Here is a 16,912-nt window from a genome sequence, read left to right on the forward strand (position 1 = left end):
AACTTCCGAAGTATTCTGTCAGTGTCTCCAAAATTTTTGTTTCTCTGGTCTTTACCTCTTTTATAAATAAACTGAAACTTGTTACAGATTTGCTTAAATTGGGTACCCATCTATTCTGTAGGTAAAACCGCAGTTCCAAGAAATCTTAAGACTATCTGAGGAAAACATCGGTGAGTAGCACATTCATTTTTATTAACATGAATAAAAATCAAGCTCAGCCTGAACTGAGGAAAAATTTGTATATTACTTGTCTCTGGAATCGGTCTGTAAAAGTGATTTAATATTAACCAAAGAAGAAGTCTGTAAGCAGAAGTTATTTTGAAAGTAAAATTCATTTTAAATTGACATGGCTGCCTTAATTATGTTTTTAAAATGAAAATAAATATTTGTATAATACTGTCTATTTTAATTGAAAGGCCAAAGGAAACTGATTGCTCAGTGCTTTTGAAAATCAGGTCACTTCCTTAGTGACTAAATAAGGATTTAAGGATAATTTTAGGCACCCATTTTTTTAATATCTTGGCGTGAGTCTGCAGCCAGAACTGTCTAATGTATTTTGACCTGTTTGAACGCTCTTGTGCACCTTAAAATAAATTGTTAATGCTGCTACTGAGCTACATGCCAAACCTTCCCACAGTTACTAACACCAGTTCAGCTTCACCACGCTTGGTAACATTGAGTTACCTAATGTAGATGGATCATGGACTCTAGCAGCTGTTTTCAACACCATTTTGATTAGATGTGCCTTATTTAATTGGTCCATTGTTGAAAATGCCTGCTGGACCATCTATGCTAACGCTGAGCTGACATGAGCATGGGGAAGAATTTTCAATAAATTCCCTAATGTAGGAATTGTTTACAAAAGCAACTGTATCTCTCCATTATTTTTCTTCTGTCAAGCCTAGAATGTTGCTTAAACATAGATCTCAAATGTAGTCCTCTTTGTATGCTGTCAAAATGTTGAACATGTAAACTTAATGAATCACTCTTAAAGGTGAATATGCCTTAAAGGTGAATATTGCCCAAAAGTAAGTAATTGCAAGATAAGGAATTCTGTTTTAAATTTTTCTGATACAATGTATCAATGACTTTTAGATTCCACTGCAGGGAATGGGGTACTAACAAAAGCCACAGTACCCATCTATGCAACCGGTGTCCTTACATGCTATATTCAGGTAAGAATGATTTGATTTTTTTTTTAATTTAGTATTAAAATGTAGAACTCACTCTGCAGCCCTTTGAATAAATTACTGTATGTAAATAAAACTTCAGACTGTAAAAAAAAAATGGACAGATTACCATGATAAGTATCTTAGAGGATTTCTGATATGAACAGCAAAAGCCCGGTAATTTGTAGTAGCATCTGAATAAAGATTGATTTATAATTGGATAACCATGGTATTTTTGTTCGGTGTTGGTAAATAAAGAAGAAATTTTGATTTCTTATAGCTTTTTTTCAGCTGCTTTATCATGTATAAAAGAATTGAAAGGGTTTTTTCAAAATAAGGAGGATTTTTTTTTTCTTTTAACCTTGGAAATTTGGGTTTTTTTCTGTCCTTGAAAACTTTAGGGTGACTGTGGCCATGTCTCCACAGGAGAAATTTTCCCAAAATAAATTCCAGTCTGTGTGATAGCAGTTTCAGATGAAAGGATGTTTAGCATTGATTGAGAGCGCTAGCATGCACAAGACTCCCAAACAACTGTGTATACAGTCCTTCAGTCAATTTTGAAATCCAGTTCAGTCAAAACAGTTGTAAAAACAGGCCCTGTTGAGGGAGGTTTTTTCCACACTCAAGGTCCCACCAGTACAAATATTAAGTCAGCTAAACCAGTGGCAAAAGCTGTAGATAGGGGGATTTTACATTTTTGTAGTGTAGAAGTGGCTTAGATGTCTCAGTTTATGACCAATATCATGGGAGGAAGTAACATTTGAATGAGATGATGTGACTTTTTTTCTTCAGATAAACTAGAATTCTTCTAGGTATTCTGTTGACCTCTATTTAACTAAAATATTTGAGCAGAAAGCTCTCTTGTTAAGGAATACATCCCTTCATTCTAAGGGCTAAGAACTCCCCTAATACGTATGTGGGTCATCCATAAAATATACTCTAGCAAAACTGCGAGGACCATATTTGATGCTCTTAAGGTTGAAATCAGGTACAGAAGTTCTTCAGAGAAAGAACCCTTCCAGACTTTATACATAATAAGGAAACCAAAGAGGGCACATTTTCTTATCCTATACAAGTCACCTTTAAAGACCACAATAGGGGTTTTTCTAAATTTTACACAAATTGGCTATTCAGTGAATGAGATCTGCTCCAGCAGCATCCTTGATTTATCATGACTTGTGCATTTTTTTCCATTATTTTCTATTTATTGATTATTGGATGACTTGGTCTCTGATTTTTCACTGAGTTCTCCCATATTAAGAAAAAATAGTTAATTCCAAATGTAAAATCTTTACAGCATATGACAATGTCTTTTACAGTGTTAAAGTGAATAAAGTGACTCTTGGACATCAGAACATGGGATCACAAGGCAAAAGTACATTTATTAGGAGGATGTTTAACTTTAATGTTATGTAGCAAGATCTTTAATCTAATCTAATCTAAAAGTTTACTGTCTGTCAAGTTTAAATGCAAAAATGTCAGCAAACTGATTCAAATTAGCAGATTTTTATTATCCAAGGACTTCAGAGAATTATTTAGTTGGTTTAGTGTGGTATGTTGCTGCTGGTAAAACTCTAGGCAGTTCCAAATATTTAAGGAAGCCATGGTGTTCAGAAATGTTATATAGGTAGAGCTAGTAACACCATCTATTAAAGTTGCCCAAAATTTCTCCTTATAAGACTCTGTTTTCAGTTGCTTATAACTGCCAACTTTTAACTATTTGGGCTTATTTCTCATTTTGAATATCTGCATCAGACTTTTTTCTTTTAAATTTCACCCAAAACAATTCAGACATTTCCAAGAATGAAAGTAGGGAAAAGACATTGTTTTGCCCATGTTTAAAAAAACAAAACAAAACTCTGGTGACATTTTATTTGAAAAGCTCTAGCACCCCTGGCTTTGAAGCAAGGACTTGAAATTTGGCAGCATGGTAGCCTTTGTCAAGGATGTGCCTTTTGCCCTTCCTGAGAAAATTTAGTGGGTATAATCCTTTGGAACATCTCAGTTTGCACATGCTTAGTAGAAGCTTCTTTGCTTTTAGTGATGGTAGGCAATTCTTTTAAACCAAACTCTTCACAGATGGCCACTAATTTTGTTTCTCAATTTCTGGATGGCTGTTTTGAGACTGGGGGAAGGGCTCTGATTTGCAGAAGCACTGAGCATTGACTGCTGCTACTAAAGTCAGTGGAAGCTCTGCTTTGAATATATGAAGTAAATGCTAAGTATGCTGAAAAATCAGGTCCTAGATGTTTCAATTGGGCACCAAAATTAGTGGCAACTTTTGACTTTAATCTCTATTCATCAGCTCCCCACAAGGGTATTGGGAAGACATGTTTATGAAGCACTCAGGTGCTACAGGGATGAGCACCATAGAAAAGTCCATGAGCAAATTAATAATTCTGTCTTCAGAGCAAGGTTTAAATAATGTGCCGTACGTAAGGCTTGGGGCCATACATGGCTAGTGAGAAGAAAATGAAATAATGAATAGCTTCTCATTAATTGATCAGCATTCATTCTGTGCACTGCATAAGACCGGGTTCCTGTGGCAAAAAGATAGTCTCTGACACACCATACCAGAATGCATATGGGGACCAAATTAAGCAAGCTTAATTCTGGTCTCTCCACTTTTCAGAGCTTGATTTTTCAACCTCACTAATGGGTATGGGTGTGTGTGTGTGTGTGTGTGTGTGTAAGTGTAATAATGAAATTGTACACTGAGTGGTACAGGTTTATTGCCAGACAGTCAGACATCTCTGATGTGTAGTTACAGCACTTACAACTGCTTGACCCAGAGCATATTTATTTTGCTTTTTTAATGAAAAGGCAATTTAAGAATACCTCAAGTCTTAGTAGAAACTGTTTTAAATTAAAAATGAATCTATGGTCTGCAAAATTAGTAAAACTTTGTACATGGAAGATGTGAAACATTTTAGATTTTATTGAACAGATTTAAGATTGACTCCTTTAATTTTTTTTAAAAAGTGGTGTAAAGAAAGCCATTTAACATTTTGACATGCCTCTCTAGTTCCCCACTTCCCAATTAAAAAAAGGTTAACATTTTGCATTCCTCATTTTACATCTTAATTTAGAATTTATTCCATTGGAAATATATAGTCGTGTATTGCATAACCAGAAACAAGAAGTCTCTTCAGTCTTCATTCAGCCTGGAATTCTCAAATACACTTTATAAAATTAAAAGTTAATGTTACCTTGGTTAGGAGTATGGGTAGCTATAATTAGTATCCACCAAGCAATTTAAAAGAAATGTAGGGCAAATGCAATTGACAGATATGTCAGATTATGAAATGCAAACCATCCAGTCAGAGAGTAGGGCAATGGCAACTGTCCAAGCCCTAGGAAGAGGGCACTCTTAATGCACCCTTAATCTGCTTATTGTTTATCTGAACTCTCCAAACCTCTTACATTCTGCCCATTGCTATTTAAGGCATGCTTTTGTCATGTCCTTAATATGCTAAATGGTCCATAATAGTATTGATCAATCCTGGAACAACATACAAGTGTGTATGCGTGCACTAGCACACATTCTGAAAGAAAAACATGAATTACATATACTTTTTAAAGGGATAAGAGTACATGGACAATAAGAAATATTTCAGAAACTATGAAAAATACCTTGATAGTATTCTTTAAACTGTTTAATTGCGTTTGTTTTGTTAAAATATCATTGGTTTTTTCTTGGATATGAATATTAGGTTGTCTAACCTTTAAATATTTAATTATACATGTCAGTTAAAATTATTTTTCTTTATCCATTCTGTGATGCCCTTGCCTTTAAACTTACTTAAATCTTTAAGTCATAGCATAACTTATAAAACTAAAATGAATGTTGCATACTTTCTTTTAGGAAGAAGACCGCAAACTGTTAATTGGATTCTTAGAAGATGTAATGACTATGCTTTCACTATCACATGCGCCTCTTAATAGTCTGAAGGCTTCTTTTGTGGAACTGGGGTAAAGTACATAAGATGGAATTAATTTTAAATGGGTTAATAATTACAAAAGTTTTCATAATGTACTTTCAGTTATAAGTATAATTGCAACAAAAGGTCAGGTGAATTACATTTTGATTAAGTTAAAAAGTGGTAAATCCAGTATCCACTGTATGATTAAGCCAGAATGTATTCTATATTTGAACATTGCAATAAATGTTTTGTTTGTGCCTTATGTAGCTTGAAAGCTTGTCTGCCTCACAGACAGAAGTTGGTCCAATAAGATATTACCTAGCCCACTTTCTCTCACTCATACATTTTTTGTCAATGTAAATCATTCAGAACAAAGTGGCTTTCCTGTCATTTGTTTTCAAAGGATCAATTGCATGATACAGCCCATTTCCCCACCACCATCAGTAAAGCTGATTCTTAAAAAAAGACTTGCACAAATGAATGTTTTTGAAGTTTAAGTGTTTTAAAGAGTGCACATTTCTACATGCCATTGAGGACTGCCTTTGTAGTTTGTAATCATACCAACTCTACACACAGTGTTAGCTTGACTTTTATTTTCTTTTAGTGCAAACCCAGCATACCATGAACTGCTGTTAACTGTACTGTGGTATGGAGTTGTTCATACTTCAGCTCTTGTTCGATGCACAGCTGCTAGAATGTTTGAGGTAAGTGAGTATCAAAACTCTGTTACATGGAGCCTGAAATTGCAGTGTATTTAAAATATATATTCATCTCAGTATCTGAATGTATGTATTGTGTTCTGAATAGGTTGTGTACTGTGTGATGGAGCAGCAAGTTATTGTGTTGGACAGTTTTGGTTCTGCATCTGTTGCATATTCAAGTTAATTAAACAACATTGGTGCTTTATCAACTGCTCGCAAGACATTTTTATAGTAATTTGTGTGTTCATCTTTGTTCTGCTGCTGACTTCAATATTACATTTGATCTTTGCATGCTGAAAAATATTGATTGGATATGAGAAATCATTTCAGTACTGAACTGTTCAAACCAGTTTTATATACCTTGTCAAATTAGGAAATGTTCTTGCATAAGTCTGTATGTAAGCTTTGCATGCGCATCTTGAACTTTGTTGATCCATTTTTCTTTTTGCACCTTGAACACACTTATTTCATTGATGGCATAATTCACAGGTTAACTATATTCATAACCTTATTCCTATACTCTAATGCAGGGGTCGGCAACTTTCAGAAGTGGTGTGCCGAGTCTTCATTTATTCACTCTAATTTAAGGTTTCGCGTGCCAGTAATACATTTTAATATTTTTTAGAAGGTCTCTCTCTACAAGTCTATATATTATATAACTGAACTATTGTTGTGTTGTAAAATAAACAAGGCTTTCAAAATGTTTAAGAAGCTTCATTTAAAATTAAATTAAAATGTTGATTTTACGCCACTGGCCTCCTCAGCCTGCTGCTGGTCTGGGGTTCTGTTCACCTAGGCCAACAGTGGGCTGAGTGGGGCCTGCTCCCGGGACCCCAGCTGGGAAGGGTCTGGCAGTCAGAACCCCAGACTGGCAGCGGGCTGTGTGGGGCCAGCAGCCGGGACCCCAGACTGGCAGTGGGCTGAGCGGCTCAGCCCACTGCTGCTCAGAGGTTCCATCTGCTGGCTCCTGCCAGCCGGGATCCCGGCTGCTGGACCCGCTCAGCCTGCTGCCGGTCTGGGGTCCCGGCCCTGCCCACATACAGTGATTACTTACCTTCTTCCTGGTTCTGGCCCATTCTCTTCCTCTCTCTGCACTGAACTGAGGGTGGGAGTGGACCGAGCACAGGACTGGGGGTGACGGGTCTGGCCAGGAGCTAAAATGAGGGAGGGGGCTCAGGGTTGGGGCAGGAGGTTTGGGTGTGGGGGCACTTATCTGGGCAGCTCCCATTTGGTGTGCGGGGTGCAGGTGGGAATGTGAGTAGGGGTGCAGGAGTTCCCGTTTGGTGCTCAGGGTGGGGGTGTGCAGGGTACATGGGATGTGGGGGGCTTGGGGATGTGTGGGGGTGCCAGAGTCAGGGCTGGGGTCATGGGTGGGGGGTGAAGGAGTCAGAGGATGGTACAGGGCTCAGGGCAGAGGACTGGGTGTGGGGAGGTGTGCAGGGCTCAGGGCAGAGGACTGGGTGTGTGTGGGAGGTGGTCAGGGCTCAGGGCAGAAGGCTGGGTGTCTGCTCCCCTAGAACCCCAACCTCCTCCCCACTAGTCCCAACTACCCCCTCCTGGGACCCCACGCCCTGTCTAAGCCTCCCTTTCCCTTGTCCCCTGATTGCTCCCCTAGGACCATACTCCCCACCTGTCCCCTGACTGCCCCAACCCTTACCTACACCCCCACACCCAGACAGAACCCCCTGGACTCTCATGTCCCATCCAACTGCTCCCCACCCCCTGACAGGACCCCCCCAGAACTCTGGACTCATACAACCCCACCCCACTCCCTGCTTACCCAACCCCTCTCCACACCCCTGCCTCCTGACAGCCTCCCCAGAAATCCCGACTCATCCAACCTCCCCTCTCCTGACCACACCCTCCAGAGACCTCCCCCCACCCTGACTGCCCCCCTGACCCTCCTCCCTGTCCCCTGACTGCCCTGACCCCTATCCAACACCCACCCCCTAACAGACCCCGGGACTCCCATGCCCCATCCAACCCCCCCTGCTCCCTGACTGCCCCCTCCAGAGACTCCCACTCCTAACCACCACTCCCCCCCCGGGATCCCATCCAACCCACCCTGCTGCCTGTCCCTTGACCGCCCCCACTCCTTACCCAACCCCCGGCCCCGGACCTCTTACCATGAGACTCCCCGCTCATCCGGAGCCCTGCCTTCACGCACGTGCACAGCCCAGCCCCGCCCCTGAGTGCTGCACGCGTGGCAGCAGGGCTCCGGATAAGCGGGTAGCCTCTCCCTCCCCACGGACGCAAACGCTGCCCCCAGCGCTGCAGCAGGGATCCAAAGGAAGGCAAAGGAGGGGGCGGTGGGTTGCTGCGCTCGGCCGGACACTGGCCGGGGAGTGCGGACCCTACAGCTTGCTGTGTCGGCAGGATTTTTAATGGCACGCTGAGTCCCAGCAGGCAGTCGCATGCCATTAAAAAAAGGCTCGCGTGCCATAGGTTGCTGACCCCTGCTCTAATGCTTCAGAATTGTATTGTAAGCCAATTTCTGTCATTGCCTGCTGTTGAGAGAAAAGAATACGCATCGTCAATAGTATTCATAATAGATTGCTTTATAGTTTTATATTTGTCACATGAAGATATAGAGTAACTTTTGTGAGCTCTCCACATCTGTTTTCCTACTGTGCAAATTTATAGAGATTCTATAGAGCCTCTAAGTTTGCCTGAATTTGTTTACTATCTCCTTAGCCATCAAATCTAAAAATATCAGAAGTAAAAAAATACAGTAGGATGTCCCAATATATCTTTTCTCGGTTGCTGAAAGTACAAGAACTTTTGTGCTTTGCACACCTGAAAAGTGTATTTATCTCTCTTATAATCGCACTCATTCCTTATGCATGAGACTCTGGTATTTTACTTTGTGTCATTGCAGTATATGTGGCTCTCCACGTGAATGCAGGGATTTGCACACTTGGATCCAGGTGCAGGATCAGAGCCTAAATCTGCTCTGAGTAGCAAAGAATTTAATTAAATCATAGGCAAGTTTTAATATAAATAGCTCATCTCCAGCCAATATAATGCTTCTATTAATACTTTTCTCTCACTAACGCCTTTAGTAAAAGGCAAGTAGTATATGAAATATTTTTCTTTGGGGTCATATTTTATCCTCAATTATACCCCTGCAATCCCTGCTGTTCCATTTGGTGTAAATGTATTATACTGAATGGGGTGGCATCTACAGCACCTAGACCAATGGGCTCACAACTGTGGTAGGGACCCACCCTCTATGTGCTATTATAATAAACATGTTTTTAGAACTCAACTTCTAAGCCAGCGTGAAGCAGCAAGCAGCGTGGTTCTGGCACTGGATTGGGGGCCAAAAGACCTGCCTATGCAACCTTAATTAAGTCACTTGATCAGTTTGTGCCTCAGTTTCCCTGTCTGTAAAATGGTGATACAGATGCCCACCATTAAAGCACTTTCAGATAGTCTCAAATGTTATACGATCATTCTGCTTATCTTACCTTTTGGAATATTGGAATCTCACTTCTCTTTGCTTGCTGGAGGCCCTTGGCAACATCTTTGAAAGACCTCAGTCGTGATGGCTGTGGCCTGAACCTGTAATGTTTTTTCCCATCCCCAAGTGAGGGGCAAAATAAGTGATTTTTGAACAGTCTCTATTTTGTCTGACAGTAAAACAAATGATAGTGGGAGGGGAACTTTCTCCTGAATTGCCGGGCATATGCTGTTGCAGACATTTTCCTTAAATATAAAAAAAAAAATCTGTGTTTTTTTTTTTTTTTAATTATATCAACATTTCCTAACTGTCAATAGCATGTAAGTAGACCAGAGGTCAGCAGCCTACGGCGCACTAGCCAGTTTTTGATGGCATGCAGCAGCAGGCTGAGCAGCGCAGCAGGCTGAGCAGCTCAGCCCACCGCCGCTCTGGGGTTCCGGCTGCTGCCCCGTTGCCAGCCAGGGTCCTGGCCACTGGCCCCACTCAGCGCCCGCTGCTGGCCTGGGGACCCCTAGGGAACCTCAGGCTGGCAGCAGGCTGAGCAGGCCAGCAGCTGAGACCCCAGCTGGCAGGAGCCAGCGGCCGGAACCCCAGAGTGGCGGCGGGCTGATCAGGGGTCTGGGGTCCTGGCAGCCGGCTCCGCTCAGCCCAGACCGGCAGCAGGCTGAGCAGGGCCTGGGATCCTTGTCTGGGGTTCCAGCCACCAGTCCCACTCAGCCCACTACCAGTCTGAGGTCCAGCTGCTGGCCCCCCTCAGCCCACTACCAGCCTGGGGTGCTGCTCACCCAGGCCAGCAGGAGGCTGAGCGGGTCTGGCGGCTGGGACCCCAACTGGCAAGAGACCGGCAGCCAGAACCCCAGACAGGACACGGACTGAGCTACTCAGTCACCTGCCAGCCCTGCTTAGCCCGCCACCAGCCCACTCAGCCTGCTTATAGCTGAGAGAATGGAACCCCAGACCGGCAGCGGGCTGAGCGGGGCTGGTGGCTGGAATCCCAGACAAGGATCCCAGGCAAGGGTCACACTAAATTGATAAGATCTGCATTTTAATTTTATTTTAAATGAAGCTTCTTAAATATTTTTAAAACCTTATTTACTTTAAATACAACAATAGTTTATATAATATAGACAGAGAGACCTACAAACGTTAAAATATGTTACTGGCATGCAGAACCTTACATTAGAGTGAACTTGGCATACCACTTCTGAAAGGTTGCCAACCCCTGAAGTAGACCTTGCATTCTCACATAAACATTTGGGGTGAGATCTTCATCCTTGCTCTGATATATTTACTCTGCGTAGGAGGGCTGGAGTGAGATAAATGGATCCTCAGAGCCCTGATTTTTGGCCATTGAAAGATTGCCTTGGCACAGGCACTGCGGAAAACAGTAAGGTGCCTTCTGAGGACCCTGTCTCAAGCCCTGGTTTGCCAGAACGAGAGCAGGTTTACAGGGGCCAGACCACTGCATACAGCACTGCTGAGGTTCTGAGCAGTGCTGTGTTCCATGGGGCAGCCCTGGAAGGTTGCGGTAAGTTGGACAGGCCTCTAGGACTGTCCAAATTACATCGAGGGCCCCAACAGCAGTTGAGGATTGGGAGAGTACGAAGGTGACCTAAAGCGACCTTAGCATCCACCCCACTCTCCTTGGACTGAGAGTTCTGTGTTTCATCTCTGTAGGCTTAGTAAGTGTAGACATCTACGATAAGTAGATCTATAAAGGAATTAAAATACGGAGTAAAAATCAAAATATTGTGTTAGTCTCACTGTGTGAATTTATGTGCTGAATATTACTTGGCTTCCTCCTTTCTGCTTTTCTGTGCTTTTAATTGTTAACATTTTTTCAGTATTTTTCAGTTTTGAGTGTTAACCCAAATTGGACTTGTGCTGGTTTGAACACTATTCATGCAGAGTTGGGTTATGAGCTTTGTTGGTCTGTATGATAGGTTCTCGTTCAGGAACAGTTATAATTCAAATATAAATTGTAAAAGAGAGCCTCTTTTACCTTCGGGTCAAAAATATATTTTATTATATTTTAATGGAAGTATTGCTCAAATTGTGATGGAACTGAGATCATGTTTATCGCTTCACTAATGTCAGTCCCAAGCTTTTTGTTGTAATTAGTATATTGCCTCAAGACCATTTAAAAAAAAAAAGGCTGCCGTGGGTAAAGAAAATTCAGGTTTTATATTAGCTCACAAAATATAGGAATTAAAAGTAAAAAATTAATATTGTGTGTTCATTAAATGGGAAAATGGTCATCTAATCACTGACCAAAAGTAGGCTAATCTTAATTCAACAAACAGTGGCCATTTTTAAAGAGCTGTACTTAAGATGAGCATTTCAGTGACTTTTTCAGTTGACCTCATAGTAAATAATCAGAGAAGTAATTATGTAGTTGGAAACCTCGTATTTTTTTTGTGCTTTGGGGAACTTTTTTTAGTGTTGAAAATCAAATCAAATTTTAGATTAAAGAAACAGTGTTCATACCGAATGGAGAATAACCAGTGCCGAAAGTTGTGGGATTTAGCCTAGTTAGTTTTCCTCTGTGGCTGTAATGTGTACAAATTATCCTGAATTCCTTTTGGACTCAAAACCCTCCACCTTCACCCCCAGTGTTTAATAGATCTGCAAAATGCTCAAAAATATAGGATCCAGGCCTCATTTTATTACTACTGCACATCCTTGGAAAGACAATTTTCTCCCACTATTTCATCATTGACTTCAGAGATTAACCAAGTGGGATTCTGAAAAGTAGTCAAGTATCAGAGGGGTAGCCGTGTTAGTCTGGATCTGTAAAAGCAGCAAAGAATCCTGTGGCACCTTATAGACTAACAGACGTTTTGGAGCATGAGCTTTCGTGGGTGAATACCCACTTCGTCAGATGCATGTAGTGGAAATTTCCAGGGGCAGGTATATATATGCAGGCAAGCTAGAGATAATGAGGTAATACATGTACATCGACCAAACTGGACAGTCGCTACGGAAAAGGATAAATGGACACAAATCAGATATTAAGAATGGCAATATACAAAAACCTGTAGGAGAACACTTCAACCTCCCTGGCCACACTATAGCAGACCTTAAGTGGCCATCCTGCAGCAAAAAAACTTCAGGACCAGACTTCAAAGAGAAACTGCTGAGCTTCAGTTCATCTGCAAATTTGACACCATCAGCTCAGGATTGAACAAAGATTGTGAATGGCTTGCCAACTACAGAACCAGTTTCTCCTCTCTTGGTTTTCACACCTCAACTGCTAGAACGGGGCCTCATCCTCCCTGATTGAACTGACCTCATTATCTCTAGCTTGCTTGCTAGCATATATATACCTGCCCCTGGATATTTCCACTGCATGCATCTGAGGAAGTGGGTATTCACCCACGAAAGCTCATGCTCCAAAACGTCTGTTAGTCTATAAGGTGCCACAGGATTCTTTGCTGCTTGAAAAGTAGTCATATCTGTCCAGAGAAATGTTTTTAACGGGGATTAATTCATAATTTTGAAAACAGGGAGAATTTGGGGAGATTATAGCGGTTGAGAGGTGGGTGGGGATTGTGGGCATAGTGAACCAATATTGCAATGACCTAGACTGTTCCGTGCATCATCATCCTATAAAAGTTGAACAAAAAAACACTGCTAGTTCAGATTGCCTTCCGGGTTTTTCACTGTGATCCACTTTCTCCACTGTGCTACTGTATATATTGGTGGAGCCTAGTGTACTGGGACCATAATTCCAAGTAGTAACTTAGTAGGTACTCGTCTAGTTGGGTTAAAAATAAAACTCATTAGAAAAGACAGAATGTCTCCTGATAAAAATTATAACTTTCAAAATAAAGTTTAGGTGTCTAATGTTTCTGGAAGCTTTAATTTTTAATGCTTTCGAGTCTAAATTAAAATGGGCTCAAACTGCTCCTTGGCACCCAAGTACTGAGATAAACACCAAAATGCAGAAATGGGTTCCCAAGGGGTTGGTTGAGGGTCAGAAACAGACTGTATTTAACAGTGCTTCGTATGCTATAAATTGTTTAACTTGCCCTATACCTACATCGCCCTTCTCTGTCCTCTGGTGCCACTATTTGGTAAAAGCAAGAAATTTAATTTGCTATTTTCGTAGAAGTTGAAATAATTACTATATCATTGAAATATGCAGTGTAGTTGTAGCCATGTTAATCCCAGGATATTAGAGAAACAAAGTTGGCAATGCAATATCTTTGATTGGACCAACTGCAGAAGTTGGTCCAATCAAAGATACTACCTTACGCACCTGGTATCTCTGACTCATCTTCTGAAAATTTAAATGATATTAAAGTTCACTGAAGAGGTACAGTTTAGCATTGTGCATTTTATATGCTATGAAGTAGCCAGGGTGGATTAAGGTTTTATGTGGGCCCTACTACACCCCAGCCCCCCAACTGCCGCCGCCTCCCACCCTTTCCCCTGACCGGTGCTCCTGCTGGGGAAATGGAGTCGGGACATGGGGGCTAGCCTCACTCTGCCCACCCGCTGCACTAGCCAGGAGGCAGGGCGGGGCAAGCGCCTGCAAACCCCTGTGGGAGTATCAGGCAGAACATGACCAAGCCCCCGCTCCCTGACCCCTCTCCTCAGCTGGAGCACCGGGCAGGCAGAGCATGGCCAAGCCCCTACGCACTGACCCTGCTCCCCGGCTGGAGCATCATACGGGCAGAATGTGGCCAAGCTCCCACGCACTGACCCCATTCCCTGCCTGGAGTACCGGGCAGAGCGGCGTAAGTCCCAGTGCCCCAACCCAGCTCCTGGGCTGGAGCTCTGGGCAGGCAGAGCGGATTGGGGTGGGAGATTGCCTGTTTTGCCAGGGGCCCTCAGTTGGCCAGGGACCCGGGCATGGGCCCTGATGACCTGGAAGTGGCACATAAAATAAAATTGTGAATTTTCTTAGGTGGAGCACAAGATAGAAGAAAATCAACAATATTTCCACCTTTTAAATAATGCAGATAAGACACCCATTTGAGTAATCATGGAAGAAAGTTTGGGATTTGTCATTTATAAAACACTTTTACAGAGGCAGCTGTTTGCCACTTGGCAAAATTAAACCCCATTGAGCAAGCAGCACAGTTATTTCTGAAAAAGGACCTTTTAAACTGAAAGGAGTTCCAGATATTTGTGGGCTTAGGAAAAAGTATTCATACACATCAGTTTTGGATTTGGGATTTATTGCAATAATTAAACCTATAGTTTTCATATTAGGAAGTATTTGAAAATCTGATAGGTAACTAATTATTAGATTTTTACTTGCCTGGACCAGCAAGGACGATTTTTAGGATGTTTGGGATTTTTCACATGCGCTTCTTGGTGGCTCTAATATCTAAAGTATTCCTAAAATATTATGAGGAAAGCCTAGTGGCATCTGGGAAGTTGCTTGTTATGCCAAGTTTAAAAAGTGTACAGTTTTTAATAGTAGTGGACCTACAGCTGCAGTTTAGTGTTTGAAAATTGCATGCATTCAGTCTGGCAAAGCAATTCATTTTGCACCTGCCAGTCATATATTAGCAAAGAAATATAATCCCATTGACTTGGAACTGCATTCAGTTATGCTTGAATTGTCAAACTCAAATTTGCATCACTTTGGTATTTAAAATGATTTGCAGTCTAACAAGTAAATTACAGGTTAGACTGTTTCCTTTAGTGGTCATCTGCATTTCAAAATAGCAAAAAATCTGGAAAATATATAAACCAAGACACTTTCTTTGAACAGCCTCCATCAGGTTTGAACTGACTGCCAGGCCAGTTGAGCTTTCTTCATGCCTTCTGCATATATAAAGCACTAGTGTAGCTGTATTTGCTTAGCTTCTAATTTTGGTTTGCTTTTTGTGTTTTTCTTTCTCTCTCTCTCTTGGTTGTGCCACTCTTCTTCCCATGATACTGTGCTCACTCTTTCCGTGCATCACCTGTGATACCCCCCTACTCTGACAACTCAGCTGTTGGTGAAGGGGGTACATGAAACTCTGGTAGCTCAGAGAGTTGTTCCTGCTCTCATTACTCTCTCCAGTGATCCTGAAATGTAAGTTTACTGATTACCTTATACATTAAGCATCCCTCTTAATGTTTGTCAAGAAATAACCATCAGTTTTCTTTAATAATCCAGTGACAAAAGCTTTCTAATTGAAAAAAGCATGTTGCATTTAAAATGAGTCCCTTTCAGTTGCAGGTAAAAACTAGATGGACTGCAGTATCTAAAAGTAAAAATTATTTTGGCAATAACTAAGAGATAGTAAAATTACAGAAAACTAATTTTAAATTGAAAATTGTTACACATGTACATTAATTCCCTTGAATAAATAAATGTTCAAATGTTAATGTTTAATATATTTGCAGTCAACTCCTGCAGATTTTAGTTATCAATCTTATTGCAGTGAATCAAATGTGGTAAACATTCCTTATAGTGCTTCCATAGTTAGTTTAGGGAAAATACATAAACAAGACTCAAAATATTGAAATACCAAATAATCTGTTAAATCTACCACATAATCTCTGGTAAGTAATTGTAGAAGTATAGTGCCTGTGTACACATTTCAAGGGCCAGCATACTGATGTGATATTTCTTCCAAGATGTGGAGGGATGCTTTTGCTAATCTCACTAACAGGTTGTTACCAGTAAGTGCCAGAGCATGAACAAAGAGCTTTGACCATTTTAATGTCTTGTGTGAGTGACTAAACCAACAAAGGCCCGTGAGTCTGCCTGCCCATCCTCAGTCACAGCTAACCCAGTTCTCCTTCCAGTTTACCAAACCATTTTTTATTGCATGTTGACTGGTTTACAGCTGACTCTTCGAGGCATGAGTGAAGCCTTAGTTGACAAGCGGGTTGCTCCGGCCCTTGTTACCTTGTCCAGTGATCCTGAATTGTGAGTTTCAGACTGAGACCTTGAGTTAATCAAGTCTTTTGAGCATTTTTCCTCATCTGCTTATTTTTTTTTCTTTTGTCACTGCTAGAAACTAATGTATCTTAAAGTACTAACTTTGAATTTTCATTACTTTTAACTCTATTCATTCTTAAGGTTAAACACTGCTTAAGGATTTTTTTTCTCTTCTTATAGCTCTGTAAGGATAGCCACAATTCCGGCTTTTGGTACCATCATGGAAACAGTTACTCAGAGAGAGGTAGGAATACTGCATATCATAAACAAACTGAACTATTAAGCATTGGTCAAGCTATTGCTCAATCATGTAGCAGACGGTTGAGTTTGACAAGTATAGTAACTTACTGCCAAACTGTGAGCAAGAGAAATTAAGTTTCTCTCACAGCAATGTTTAAGAAAATCTCCAAATTTTCTACCTTTTGCAAAACGATAGATTTACTATTAGAAGAAATTCTTATTTCAGTCACAAAACTCTGTCTTATAAAAGAATAGAAGCAGAAGCTAGCTAATTCTTCTGTGCTAGGCTTCAGGATTTTCTGCAGTGATGCTCTTTATGAAGAAATTTCTCATTATAGCACAGAAATCCAAAATATCAGCCTGATGGGAGTTAACTGTGAAGTTGGGAATCAATAATAGTTTTATTCTGAGTTTTAGAACATTCTGAAAAAGAACTTTAGAATAATAGTACATGAGGATGTGGATATTTTGGTGGATTGATAAGAAGTCATTATGGCGTTTTCCTGAGTGAACTCCATTCAGTTGTA

General features: G+C 41.1%; 1 protein-coding gene across 6 annotated transcripts in view; it reads left to right on the top strand.

The window, feature by feature from the left end:
- RELCH (RAB11 binding and LisH domain, coiled-coil and HEAT repeat containing) overlaps positions 1-16,912 on the top strand; it is a 122,535-nt gene that overhangs the window by 79,838 nt on the left and 25,785 nt on the right. For 4 of the 6 annotated variants that reach the window (XM_030552246.1, XM_030552245.1, XM_030552243.1 and 1 more), the window contains 6 exons: positions 122-170; positions 1,096-1,175; positions 5,035-5,141; positions 5,697-5,796; positions 15,208-15,290; positions 16,326-16,389. In XM_030552246.1, the coding sequence (XP_030408106.1) occupies positions 122-170; positions 1,096-1,175; positions 5,035-5,141; positions 5,697-5,796; positions 15,208-15,290; positions 16,326-16,389 (483 nt within the window). Of the gene's footprint in view, positions 1-121; positions 171-1,095; positions 1,176-5,034; positions 5,142-5,696; positions 5,797-15,207; positions 15,291-16,050; positions 16,134-16,325; positions 16,390-16,912 lie in introns of all 6 variants that reach the window. The other 2 variants (XM_030552244.1, XM_030552247.1) reach the window with 2 other exon arrangements.

The sequence above is a fragment of the Gopherus evgoodei genome, chromosome 2 (assembly GCF_007399415.2).
Source record: "Gopherus evgoodei ecotype Sinaloan lineage chromosome 2, rGopEvg1_v1.p, whole genome shotgun sequence".
Lineage (NCBI taxonomy): Eukaryota > Metazoa > Chordata > Testudines > Testudinidae > Gopherus > Gopherus evgoodei.